The sequence below is a fragment of the Somniosus microcephalus genome, chromosome 10, assembly GCF_052327205.1.
Source record: "Somniosus microcephalus isolate GS21.2 chromosome 10, FLI_Smic_1.0, whole genome shotgun sequence".
Classification (NCBI taxonomy): domain Eukaryota; kingdom Metazoa; phylum Chordata; class Chondrichthyes; order Squaliformes; family Somniosidae; genus Somniosus; species Somniosus microcephalus.
In genome coordinates, this window is record NC_140996.1 from 147584006 (window position 1) to 147598543 (window position 14538).

Consider the following 14538-nt stretch of genomic DNA (forward strand, 5'->3'; position numbering starts at 1 on the left):
AATATGAATTATTGAACTGCTTTATTTTACAGTCAGCAAGAGAGCATACAGTAAATTATGCCTTTAAAAAAAAAATCATTCTATCCTTATAAGAAGGAAAATAATAAAATATGCCACACTGGGCTAAGTAACATAAAAGACAAAATACTGCAGATGCTGAAAATCTGAAATATAAACAGAAAATGCTAGAAATACTCAGCAGGTCGGGCAGCATCTGTGGGGAGAGAAACCAAGTTAACGTTTCAGGTCTGTGACCTTTTGCAGAACTGGAAAATGTTACAGATGTTACAGGTTTTAAGCAAACACAGAGGCAGGGAAAGGGGGAGGGGTGGAGGAAAGAACAAAAAGGAAGATTTGAGATAGGGTGGAAGGCAGGATTGATTTAAATGAATAGAGGATGATAGTGCAAGCCAAAAGGAGGTGGTACTGGGACAAGTAAAGAAACAAAAGATGGGCCTAGTGGAGCTGTAAATGGTAACAGCAGAATCATTACCAGCACCTGCAGTCTGAAAAAATGGGAGTCGTGGGGATGATCTGATGGCTAGGTAACACTATTGTTTGGTCAACCCTTTCACTGACCTAGGCTTTTTTCCAGTTCTGACGAAAGGTCATCGACCTGATACGTTAACTCTGTTTCTCTCGTCACAGATGCTGCCTGACCTGCTGAGTATCTCCAGCATTTTCTGTTTTTATTTTAGGCTTTCTATGATCCTGGTCAGCTCTTGTCTTAAGGTGTCGAGCTGACCTAGACACTTACCTGCTGTTGTGTATGTACCTTTAAGAGAAGAACTGGTCTCCGACTGCAATACCGGCAGTGACCACCCCTGTATAAAAGGCGCTAGAGAGCCTCTTTTGTTAGATTCGTTTATGCCTTTCACCAGTAAAGTTCTGTTTGTTTCTCTCCTGCTAGTCCGTGTCTCAATCATTCACGGACTTAACACTGGCGACGAGTTAGAAAGAACTTACCTGCAACTCAGCAGCAGCTCCGACGACGTTGAAGGTCGGGAAAAAAAAAATAGAGTCCATTGAAACTCGAGGAACGGGCGTCGACCGTCAATCATCGGGTTCAAGGTTTTGCAGGAGCGACTTTCCAGAGCCAGGCTGGGTTCCTCGGTCCGTGTTCCCAGCTAATCGGGCTGGTGGCAGGTAGTGCTCTGATCCTTCCTGGGCTGCAACGGGGCCGGGCAGCGAGTCGGGAAGCAAGGGGAGAGAGAGAGGGTGGAGCATACAGGGCGCGGCCGGTGTTTCGAAGCTGGGCAGCATTCGGACCTCAGAAGAGGGAGGGAAGTGTTCCAGAGGGTCCGCTCCACGACGGGAAGATAATAAAAGAAAACGAATTAATATTTAACGCGCAGGAAACCGTGGAAAGCAGCGCTAACAACAGCGGGGAAGAAGAAAAAGCGCGGGAGGCGCCATTTTGTTAAATCGGAGAAGAAGGCAAAGCGCGGGAGGCGCCATTTTAGATTTGCAAGATGCCGAAGACTGGCTGTATCACTGCTTTTGATAATACATTAGAGGACTGGACCATGTATGTGGAAAGAGTAGAGGTATATTTCGAGGCAAACGATATAGCGGAGGGGAAAAAGGCATCGGTATTGTTAAACTTAATGGGCGCTAGAACGTACGGCCTATTGCGGGACCTGATTACTCCAGCCAAACCGAAGGCGAAGAGTTTTAACGAAATTGTTGCTGTTCTACAGGAGCACTTAAACCCTGCACCGCTGTTAATAGCAGAAAGATTTAAATTCCACAGGAGAAATCAGCACAAAGATGAGAGCAATGCTGAGTATCTTACGGAACTACGCAAGCTATCAAAGCACTGCCAGTTCGGAGCAGGACTGGCAGATACCCTACGGGACAAATTTGTCTGTGGACTCCTGAGTGAAGGAACACAGAAGAAGTTACTCGCAGAAAAAGAGCTGACGCTAGATAAGGCTTTCAGCGTGGCAGTATCGTATGAAGCAGCAGCCAGGGGAGCTGCAGAAATTCAACAAAAACTACAGGAATACAGCACCCACGAAATGACACGGGGATTTGCAAAATGTTATCGCTGCGGCAGAACTAACCATGACCAGAAGGACTGCTGGTCCAAAGACAAAATATGCAGACAATGCGGGAAGATTGGACACATTGCACGAGTTTGTAGGTCTGGGAAGAAGACCAGCGACAACAAAAAGGCTACTAAGGAACCGTACAAGAAAGTACAAAAGATGACGGACAGTAGTTCCGAAGACCAGATGAGCGATAGTGAATCCGAGAACAGGAGATTAAGCTGTCTCAAACTTCACAATGTAATCGCAAAAGAGGATCACCGAACCATTTGGGTCACCCTCACGATAGCAGGGTCCCAAGTTAAAATGGAATTGGATACAGGATCAGCGCTAACTGTCATGAATCGACGAGACTATGAGCGGCTATTTTCACACATACCCTTGAGAGAGACATCCATCGTCCTGACGACGTATACGGGGCAAAAAGTATACCCCAGAGGAAAAATAAGGGTGCCTGTCGAATACAATGGCAAGAAAATACGGAAATTGTATCTCTACATACTGCCAAATGGTGGACCACCGTTATTGGGACGGGAATGGATCAGGAAGATAAACTTACATTGGCATTCCATTCATGCAATGACGGTGGACGGTAAAAAAGATGAAGACGTCACTCCTGGACGATTGTCAACAATCTTAGCTAACGCCAAAGAGGTATTTCAGCAAGAACTGGGCACGCTTAAAGGCGTAACCGCCTCGTTAAAAATAGAAGAGAATGCAGTTCCCAAGTTTTTCAAAGCGAGACCGGTACCATATGCAATTCGTCCAGCCGTCGAGGCAGAGCTGGAGAATCTGGAGAAGGCGGGCGTGTTGTCTAAGGTCGACTGGAGCGAGTGGGCGACACCTATCGTTCCTGTCATGAAAAAAACGTTAAGCAATAAGTCCGGAGAGCCAAGGAAGATTCGCATCTGTGGGGATTTCAAGGTGACGGTGAACCCTGTCCTTCACACAGTACAATATCCTCTTCCAAGGATAGAAGACATCTTCGCCTCACTGTCTGGAGGGAAGCGTTTTACAAAAATTGACCTAGCACAAGCATATTTGCAGATGGAGGTTGAAGAGTCCTCTAGGAAGTATCTCACGATAAACACTCACAAAGGTCTTTACCAATATCATCGATTGGTATTCGGAGTAGCATCAGCTCCGGCGATATGGCAAAGAGCGATGGAACAAGTCCTGCAAGGGATTCCGGGGACTCAGTGTTACTTGGACAATATCCTTGTAACAGGTGAAGATGACAGTGAACACCTTAACAACCTAGAACAGGTGCTCACTAAACTACGGGAACATGGGCTGCGAGCCAACCGCCCCAAGTGCGAATTTTTTAAGAAACAGATATCGTATTGTGGTCACGTGATTGATGAAGAGGGGTTACATAAGTCCCCTGACAAAATTGAAGTGGTTGTTAAGGCCCCAGCGCCTGAAAATGTGTCGCAACTGAGGTCATTCCTCGGGTTGGTGAATTACTATCATAAGTTTTTGCCGAATTTGTCGACAATTCTGCATCCACTGAACGCCCTGCTACGAACGGGGGTAGCATGGAAATGGAGCGATGATTGTAAACGTGCTTTTCAGAAGAGTAAGGACTTAATCACTTCAAAGGAAGTATTGGCTCACTACAACCCAGCACTGCCAATGAGGCTGGCGTGTGATGCGTCTCCCTACGGCATTGGGGCGGTACTGTCACATAAATTCCTTAATGGTTTGGAGAGGCCGATAGCTTTTGCGTCACGCTCGTTAACTTCTGCCGAGCGTAACTACGCCCAGATTGACAGAGAGGCCCTCAGCCTAGTGTGGGGGGTGAAGAAGTTCAATCACTATCTGCACGGTCAAAAATTTACTCTACTAACCGATCATCAACCTCTTGTCTCCATTTTCAACCCCTCAGAAGGGCGTACCGATAATGACAGCACAACGGCTGCAGAGATGGTCCCTTTTCCTAGGGGCACACCAATATGACATCGAGTACAGGGGAACTAGACAGCATGGAAATGCTGATGGATTGTCACGTCTACCGTTGCCGACGGTGGAAGAAGAAGACCTTGCAGTGGATCCAATGGAGTTATTCCACTCGACCATAGTCGAATGTCTCCCTGTGACGAATGCAAACATAGAAAAGGAAACACGGAATGACCCGACACTATCACGGGTCTATGATTTAACGGTGAAGGGATGGCCAGCACATGGCGAACCACTGCTGCCAGCATTTTCGTCAAGAAGAGAACAGCTGTCAATGTGCAGAGGAACCTTGATGTGTGGATCCAGAGTAGTAATTCCACCTAACTTGACGGATAGAGTGCTCAATGAGCTTCATGAGGGTCATCTGGGTGGGATAAAAATGAAGAGCTTAGCCAGAGCGTTTGTGTGGTGGCTGGGAATCAATAGAGAAATCGAAGAGATGACCAAGAGCTGTGCAGGATGCCAGAAGGTCCAAAATGCCCCACCAGAAGCTCCTCTGCATCCATGGGAGTGGCCCTCATCCCCATGGCAAAGGGTGCACATTGATTTTGCTGGTCCCTTCATGGGCTCGATGTTTTTAATTGCGGTGGATGCACATTCAAAGTGGCCAGAGGTAATAAAAATGTCCTCAACCACCACGGAAAAAACTATCGCAGTTTTACGAACCATATTCGCCAGGAATGGGCTGCCTGAACAGATTTGCTCTGACAATGGACCACAGTTTGTGTCTGAAGAGTTCCGGAGGTTCTTAAAGAACAATGGTGTTAAGCATTACACATCTGCCCCATATCATCCAGCCACTAATGGATTGGCCGAGAGGTTTGTCCAAACATTCAAGAAGGCTATCAAGGCAATGTGTAATGAAGATATACCCCTACAACACAAGGTGGACAACTTCTTGTTTGCCTACCGGAATGCGACACATGCGGTTACCAACCAAACTCCAGCCATGATGTTCTTCAATCGAAGACTACGATGCCGCTTGGATTTGGTTAAGCCAAACGTCCGAAGAGATGTGGAGAACAGGCAGTTTCAGAATATGAATGAAAGGCCGACCAGGAGTTTTAAGATAGGTCAACCAGTTTTGGCCCGGGACTACCGCACTGAGAAATGGCAGCCAGGAACGATTTGTACACGAGAAGGACCTCTCATGTATACCGTGGACGTTGGGGAGAGCATTGTAAGACGCCATGCTGACCAGATTCTAGAGTCACTGGAAAACGTCAACTCCACACCACGATCTGATACACCTGGTAATGAAATCGACGTTCCAATTGCAGCTACCGCAGAACCGGTAATATTGGAAGCAGATGAACCAAACAATGACATTGATTTCGACTCAACATTGCCAGAAGAACCTGATACTCCAAAGAGGCGTTATCCAGACAGAATCAGGAAGCCTCCTCAAAGACTGAACTTATAATTGCTTAAACTTAACCAATGTATCTAGCAACAGTAATTGTGATTGTAATTCGTTATCATTAGTGTTAAATGAATGTTATGTACTGTTTATCTAAAAGGGGAGGAATTGTTGTGTATGTACCTTTAAGAGAATAACTGGTCTCAGACTGCAATACCGGCAGTGACCACCCCTGTATAAAAGGCGCTAGAGAGCCTCTGTTTTGTTAGATTCGTTTATGCCTTTCACCAGTAAAGTTCTGTTTGTTTCTCTCCTGCTAGTCCGTGTCTCAATCATTCACGGACTTAACACCTGCCTCTCTTAGCACTGACTTGGAACACATGCTTCAACTTTCTTTTCTCTTGTAGTTAGACAAGAAGTTGAAAAGTTGACTTCTGACCCTGTTTGGTGGCTGGCCAGTAGAACTGCCTATTAGCTGGCTTCTCCCCACACCCCTCCACTCAAGGTGGAGGTTCCTAGAAACTAACTCCTGCTGTTTTCTAAATTAATAGAGCTATCCCAACACAGTCAGGGTATATTTAACCTTTGTCTCCAGCGAAAAACCAGCGACAGCGAATCAACCGGCTATTTTACACTCCACACGATTTTCTTTTCCTTTGAAGTCAAATGGCATTTAGTCGTGTAGCTAATAACTAAATAACATATGTATCTAAAGTGGGTTATTTGTGCAATTTTAATTATGTTGATATTGACACAATATTTAATTGCATAAATGTTTCTTAACAGATACTCACAAGGACAACAGTTGCCCCAAAATTTGGCACCACAGCCAGTTAGAAATAGTGTACCAATGATCTCCAATACAGTGCTTATGGGTCAGATAATAACAGCTCCAGGATTTTCTATACCACAGCCATCTCTGTCTCAGCAAACTATGCAACTTCAACAGCAGCAACAACACTACTTACAGGTAGGTCCCTGATGAGGATCTTATAGTTATAACCAACCAAAATGTGTTTAGGTTTAAAAGTCTGATGTCCATTTGATGAGATTTTGTCTTACTGCTGTCTTACTGTATGCCATGATAAGTTTGTGCCACATAATAGGCTTGCCAGCAAAGTTGAAGCCCATGGAATAAAAAGGACAGTGGTAGTATGGAGACTAAATTGGCTAAGTGACAGGAAACAGAGAGTAGTGGTGAACGGTTGTTTTTCAGACTGGAGGTCTGGGGTCGGTACTAGGACCACTGCTTTTCTTGATATATATTAATAATTTGGACTTAGGTGTATAGGGCACTATTTCAAAATTTGCAGATGACACAAAACTTGGAAGTACAGTGAACAATGAGGAGGATAGGGATAAGAACATAAGAAATAGGAGCAGGAGTAGGCCAATCGGCCCCTCGAGCCTGCTCCACCATTCAATAAGATCATGGCTGATCTGATCCTAACCTCAAATCTTCTATCACTCTCCATCCCAGCCGAACCTATGTGATCTCCCGGGAGAGGCAAAAAACCAGATAAAAAACCCAATGGCCAATTTGGGAGAAAAAATCTGGGAAATTCCTCTCCGACCCATCTAGGCGATCGAAACTCTTCCAGGAGATCACTCTGTCCCTATATTTTCTACAGTACTTACCTTCTGTAAAGGCGATCTCCACCCCAGCCAGGAACAGGAATAAAACCATCTCCTGAAATCTAACACAGAATTAGAACACAAGAAGTAGGAGCAGAACCAGGCTACACGGCTCCTGGGCCCGCTCCACTGCCCACAGGGCCATGACCATTCCGAACCTAGACTCATGTCCAATTTCCTGCCCGCTCCCCGTAACCCTTAATTCCCTTTACTTCTAGGAAACTATCTATTTCTGTTTTAAATTTATTTAATGATGTAGCTTCCACAGCTTTCTGGGGCAGCAAATTCCACAAACCTACCACCCTCTGAGTGAAGAAGTTTCTCCTCATCTCAGTTTTGAAAGAGCAGCCCCTTATTTTAAGATTATGCCCCCTAGTTCTAGTTTCACCCATCATTGGGAACATCCTCACCGCATCCACCCGATCAAGCCCCTTCACAATCTTATATGTTTCAATAAGATCGCCTCTCATTCTTCTGAACTCCAATGAGTAGAGTCCCAATCTACTCAACCTCTCCTCATATGACCACCCCCTCATCCCCGGGATTAACCGAGTGAACCTTCTTTGTACTGACTCGAGAGCAAGTATGTCTTTTCTTAAGTATGGACACCAAAACTGTATGCAGTATTCCAGGTGCGGTCTCACCAATACCTTGTATAACTGCAGCAATACCTCCCTGTTTTTATATTCTATCCCCCTAGCAATAAAAGCCAACATTCCATTGGCCTTCTTGATCACTTGCTGCACCTGCATACTAACTTTTTGAGTTTCGTGCACCAGGACCCCCAGATCCCTTTGTACTACAGTACTTTCCAGTTTCAAGAGGACATAGACAGGTTGGTGGAATGGGCGGACACGTGGCAGATGAAGTTTAACGCAGAAAAGTGCGAAGTGATACATTTTGGTAGGAAGAATGAAGAGAGGCAATATGAGCTAAAGGGTACAATTATAAAGGGGGTGCGGGAACAGAGAAACCGGTGGTATATGTGCACAAATCGTTGAAGGTAGTAGGGCAGGTTGAGAAAGCAGTTAAAAAAGAATACGGGATCTTGGGCTTTATAAATAGAGGCATAGAGTACAAAGTACATAGAGTTATGATGAACCTTTATAAAAGACTGGTTGGGCACAACTGGAGTATTGTGTCCAATTCTGGGCACCGCACTTTAGGAAGGATGTGAAGGCTTTAGAGAAGGTGCAGAAAAGATTTACAAGAATGGTTCCAGGGATGAGGGACCTCAGTTACGTGGATAAACTGGAGAAGCTGGGGTTGTTCTTCTTAGAGCAGAGAAGATTGAGAGGAGATTTGATAGAGGTGTTCAATATCATGAGGGATCTAGACAGAGTAGATAGAGAGAAACTGTTCCCATTGGCGGAAGGATCGAGAACCAGAGGACACAGATTTAAGGTGATTGGCAAAAGATCCAAAAGCAACATGAGGAACAACTTTTTTACACAGCGAGTGGTTAGGATCTGGAATGCACTGCCTGAAAGGGTGTTGGAGGGAGATTCAATCGTGGCTTTCAAAAGGGAATTAGATAAGTACCTGAAGGAAAAAAAATTGCCAGGTTACGGGAAAAGGGCAGGGGATTGGGACTAGCTGAAGTGCTCTTGCAGAGAGCTGGCACGGGCTCGCGGGCTGAATGGCCTCTACCATGCTGTTATGATTCTATGTGTGTCTCTTTTTGCTGCACACATACTATTACTCACCTGAGTCAGGAGGTTGTGAGTTCAAGCCCCATTCCAGGATTTGAGCACACGATTTAAGTTGACACTTCAGTGCACTACTGTGTCAGAGGCGATGTCTTTCAGATGAGATGTTAAACCAAGGCTCCATCCTCCTGTTAAGATGGTTGCAAAAAAAAATCCTGTTTTAAGCCCCGTCCAATTTTCCTTTCCATTGACTGCAATTGGGAAATACTAGCTTTCTTTCTCTTTTTTATAGTTTTGTAAAGATATTGAGTTGTGATTTATTGTGTGCATGTGATATTTCAGAAGTGATGGACTTTGCATGCAAGACTTTTAAAGTGTGATACTTTGCTGTGTGATGGATGCATGAGTCACAATGTGTCAATTACGCAGTCAGTAAAAGTAAACTATTCAAGAATTTGTTTTGATATTTCTAGCAAGCACAGACATCTAGTTCCTTGCAAGGTGAACAACCAGAGCTGCTCCTACTCCCTCCTTCTTATCCACAGCAACAGGACATTATGGGATACCACCCACAACCTCAGAAAAGACATGTACAGCGCCTCTCTGAATCATCAAATGTTTAACTCCCCCAGTAGCCTTTCAGTGATGAAGAAAATTAGACTTTAAAACCCTTTTTAAAAGCAGTGTTCACCCTTTTGGTTTAATGAACTAGCAGTTAATGTGCTGTACTTTTACTATTTTCATGGCATGGTACAAATAAGATATATTAAAATATAAAGCTTCAGAAAATATTATTGTAACGTGTTTTAATTATATCTCTGTTCATTGGAAATGGCAAAAGAATGGCACATTGAAAGCTTCATTCAATTTGGCATTACAGGGGTATAGGGTATGTGCATAATGGTTTTTTGACTCATCTCATTTTTAAATTCTGATCATTTAAGTAAGAGAAGGCTACATCTGCTGGTTAATTTATTGAAACAGCAGCAGTATTATGAATGTTTTAAAATGATTATTGAGTTTGTTATATAACTCATTAGCATGGTCCGAGTATAAATAATTCAGTGGCTTTTTTATACATAATGGCAGTAATTTTCTAACTTTGTTTGGCTGGAAGAAAACTTGCCTGTCAGCAGTGCATTTCAGAAATTCTGGTGCTCTTCACAAGATTTTCCAACCATTAATTTAAATGGTTAGAAAGCCGTGTGTGTGCCAGGGTTTTCAATGTGCACTCTTACTGGACAAATTTCCCCATCAAAAGTATAAAGTCAGGAAATTACCCCTTTATATGAACAGATGTAACGAGCTGGCCTGTGATTCCTTTTGCCCTTTCTAAATTTGCTGTTATCAACTGATTGCAAACTGCAGCACAAGAGGATTCAAGCATTATGAGAAACTGAGAAAGATGCACTTGTCTTTTTGCACAAACTCAGCTTTTATGTTTGCAATGTAACCTTGTTCCTGTTATGTACTGAACATATATTTTACAATTCCCTGTGCTAAATTGCAAAATTGGCACATTTCTGACAATCTGACAGCTGGTATGCTACTCGGCCCCCTCAAGGACACATACTTTGGCCAAATCTTTCCAGCCCTGTGGGATGTTCTTCATTCTACCTTTAATAGAACAATCATTAATTGAAAAGGACCAGTTCTACAATACTGGACATTTAAAAGAAAAATGTTTACTTTGTGATGTATGATTTTCAGAGACATGCACTTTTTCTGATTTGTATGTTTTGTTAAAGCTGTATTTGTTACATAAAAATCTCTAAGTAAAAAGTGAGGAAGGAATTGTCTATGATACAGATACTGTAATATACGAGTTATTTCTGTATAAATGATTCTTTGGAACAAAAGTGGATTTTAATCTAATTTTGTATAAAATGCATTAATCCATTTCATATTTGCTTTTTGTCAGTGACCATTTTGTAATAAATAGTAGAAATCGTTGATATACGTCCCACAGTGTAAGTTGTACACCTTTACACCTATGTTCCTCACAAATACACTTAGGGCTTGATTTTAATTCCCGAGGCAGGTTGGAGTCGGGTTGCATGGTGGGCGGGATCAGCTGCTGATGTCCAATTTTGATTTAATGAGTTTGTTGATTTCATTGGGGCGCGCTGGCTGGTCCAATGAGTGCCGTCTCTGATGATGTCATCATAGCAGCTGGTTTTAAAGCTGCCATTCAGCCTAAGCCTTTCTCTTCTGCATTCTGATACTCCCCCGGCACAGACACGATGTGCCAAAATGGCCTCCTTCCGTGCTGTAACTTTCTATGATTCTACTCAGTGAGATTGATCTATCCACAATGACTTCTTCCAGAGGCAAGGCAGCTCCTCGATTTAATAATGAGTCCCTCCATGCTCTTGTGGATGCTGTCAGAGGACGCAGGGGGATTCTCTTCCCTCCTGATGGCCAGAGGAAACCTCCTGAGCAGGCCAAGGCAGCTTGGCTGCGCATTGCTGAGGAGGTCAGCGCAAGGTCCATATATGTTCACGTTCATGGATCCAGTGCCGAAAAAGGTTTAATGATCTTGTGTGGACATCAAAAGTGAGTATCCCATCACACTTACCTTCAATCTGCTTCCCTTCTCATCACCAGCACTCTGTGTTGTAAGCCTGCTCCTCCACATACCACCTTACCCTTACTTCACTTGCACCCTTACCTATCCATCTCTGACTCTGCACTGAATCACTTCAGCATCCTGCCTATGCACCCCTTAGACTTGCTCTCACTGTCATGCAGTGACAACTACTAACAACGCACTGGGAGCTAGCTTCCGCTTGGCACCTTACCCCATCTTCGTCTCCCTCAAAGCTTCTATGGTAGGGAATCTTCACACTCGCTCCATCACTGTGGTTGAAACTCCGCTTGTGTCCCTCCTTGTAGGAAAAGATAGCCCACAATAAGAGGGAGAGAGCACTGACTGGAGGAGGTACACCTACCCTAGCCACATTAACCAGTCCTGAGGAGGCTGCATACAAAATTGTTGGAGGTGGTGAGGATCTGGAAGTGGGCGATGGAGAGATGGGCACACTAGAGGAAACTGGTGACATAATAGAGTTTCATCCCTCTCATTGACATTTAGTGATTGACTGCAGTGGCATATGATGTTCATAGAGAATCACGTTGTATCATCTGGTCAAAAGGATGTTTCTGCTACATCAATATCAGATGTCTAAATCATGCCTTTACTCACCCATAGATTCATCGAGCGCCCCCCTCCCCACGGTCCAGGATGAAGAGCCAGACGACTCCTCAGAGGAACCTGAAGCCTCTGAGGGAGCAGCGTCACCAGGACTCAGCGCACCCAGCATTAGCGAAGAAACGCTCACCTCGGTGGGGCCTTCGTGAGTTAGAGTAGTGTTGCCACCTGGTCTAACACAGCGCACTAGTGAGCATCAGCAGATGGTGGACAGCGACAGCAGTGGAGAGGCCTCAGCGGAAGTCGCAGGACTCTCCTAGCTCTGCTGAGCTGCATGTCGACCCTGTGCCTCTGGGGCCATCCAGAAAAAGAGTGTCTCGGGAAATACAGGAACTCTGAAAGGGTTTGCCTCCAGGGTTAGTGCAAGTGTGGATAGAATGGAGGAGTCCATCTCTAATATCAACACTGCCGTGGTGGAGGCAATGGCACATGAACGCACCACCATGGATAGGATAGAAACCTCCGTGGAAAGGCTGATACCTCCATGGAAATGCTGGCTACCGCCATGGAGGAAATAAGTCGCCAGTCAGGAAAATGTGACTGTTCAAAATAGAATGTCATCTCTGGAGGCGCGATGGGCAGCTATTGAGCAGAGGGACCAGAGCTTCATGGACGTCCTTGTTACGAGGACTGCCAGTGCAGATACAGGTCCTCGTGGTCCCCCTGAAGTGCAGCAAGGTGCTCTCCAGCCACTTGCCAACACTGAGGTGCGGCTGACCCATGAGAGGGATGTTGTTGGCAGGACACAAGCTGTGTGGGCTCCTCTCATAGCGCTCACACGACCATGCCACTGCGGAGCCCTCGGTCAGAGACCCACTTTGCGGAGACAACTGAGATGGCCATTCCACCGTTCCAGCCCCTGCACAGCGCAGGAAGAGCAGATTGTTGAAGAGCCCAGGCTCCCAAACCCAGAGGACACCCGCCAAAGGCGTCTAAGCAGGCACAGCATCCTAGTCAGCAAGGTGCCTCTACATCTGCTGAAGCCACAAGGGAAGCACCAGGTAGAAGCACACATAAGAGAAAGATTAAGCTCACGTGGGTGTTTTGTCTTTTTTTTCTGACTTGTTGGTTTATGATCCTTTTGTCATGTGTAAAAGAAAAATTATGGCAAACAGTTGATTGTGTGGCCTATGTGTTCTAGGAAATGACAAAAGCGCATTGAGGGCTCAGGGCGACTTGCTTTTGTAATGCTGATGGTGAAAGTGATAGGAAATAACCAGGTATAGCAGAGATGATGTAAGACGTTGGACAAATGTCGCCTACAATTACAGAGCCATATGGTAGCCATCTATGGTTGAAGAGTAAGCTTATGCTAATGTTGCATGGCAGTGTGCATACCCTGCTTGATGGGCAGCAGTGAACTGGAGGGATGCTGCATTGGTCACAACTGGGCACACAAAGGAGCCCCTCGTCCTCCTCCCCCTCTTCCCAGGAAGATCTGCGCTGAGCCACACGGCTGCTGCTCCTCCGATTATGAGGACCAGGATGAGGACATAAATTTTTCTCATCCCCTTGCTATAGATTTCATTTGAGGCAACAAGCTTGCAAGCGCACAGTTGAAGTGGCCTGAAATTATTCCACTCAGGTCACACTGCAGGTGGATATCAGCTTGAACAGTCACAAGGTCAGTAGATGTGCAAAGTCTTATCCCATCCCTACAACAGCAAAGTTATTGCATTTGAATGTCAGCCTCCAGCAACTCGTCTCCTTGAACCTGGCCTGTTTCTGACAAGTCAGGAAACAGAAGCACGAAAATGGGAAACCACTATCAAAATATGATTAGCACAAGGCAGTTAACAGGCTGTTAACTGCCTTAACTACCTGTCCTACTGGTTCCAGTTGGGTCAGTTTGGGAGCAGCTGAACAGACACTCACAAAAGTCGGGTGGGGGCGAGATGGAGGCGGGTTGGGTGTCTAGCCATTTTTTCTGATTTCCGCTACAGACCCGCCCCCAAACCCATCTCCTCACGGCTAGTAAAATCGAGCCCTTAGTGTCCTGGAATTTCCTACGTATTTGAGCTCAGAGACGCGGCCAATCAGGGCACAAAGCAAATACGTGGCCTAAAAGATTGTGGAATTTTGGGTGTGAGTTACACACACAATTACAATACACCCAAATCTCTAGCTTTTAAGAGCATCTGTCGCTCCCTCCCATAATACTGGCCCCGCCCCCAAGTTACAAATGCAAGTTTCCAGCAATTGCGGTTGTTCAAAGGCTCTCTTCAAATTCTAGAATCATAGAAGAAATCCATTCGTCCCATCCTGCCTGTGCCGGCTCTTTGAAAGAGTTATCCAATTAGTCCGACTCCCCAAAATAACAACAGAGAATGCTGGAAAAACTCAGCAGGTCAGGCAACATCCGTGGAGAGAAATTTGAGTTGACGTTTCGGGTTGAAACCCTTCTTCAAAACTGGAAAGAAAATAAAAAGATCGAAGGCAAAGCTGCGATCGAACAAAAGAAGAAAAAGGGACAATAAAAGGTATGCGAAGCCAGATGAGATGGTAATGGGCCCGTGGAGACAAAAGGCAGCTGAGATTAGGTGTGAAGTGTACTGGCAGGATAAGGACAGCTGCCAGGTGAGAGAGAGAAACAAAAGGAAAGGGGGGGGGGGGGAGAAAAAAAGGACCCAAAGGGGTGGAAAAAATTAAAAGGAAAAAAGTAATAGGGGCCGA

General features: G+C 45.1%; 1 protein-coding gene across 1 annotated transcript in view; it reads left to right on the plus strand.

The window, feature by feature from the left end:
• Nucleotides 1-10609, plus strand: part of LOC147111741 (neuronal PAS domain-containing protein 2-like) — a 214086-nt gene extending 203477 nt beyond the window's left edge. Inside the window, exons 20-21 of the mRNA XM_085998936.1 lie at nucleotides 6157-6340; nucleotides 9128-10609. Coding sequence (XP_085855062.1) covers nucleotides 6157-6340; nucleotides 9128-9277 — 334 coding nt within the window. The 3' untranslated portion in view covers nucleotides 9278-10609. The remainder of the gene's footprint in view (nucleotides 1-6156; nucleotides 6341-9127) is intronic.
• The last annotated feature ends 3929 nt before the right edge of the window (nucleotides 10610-14538 follow it).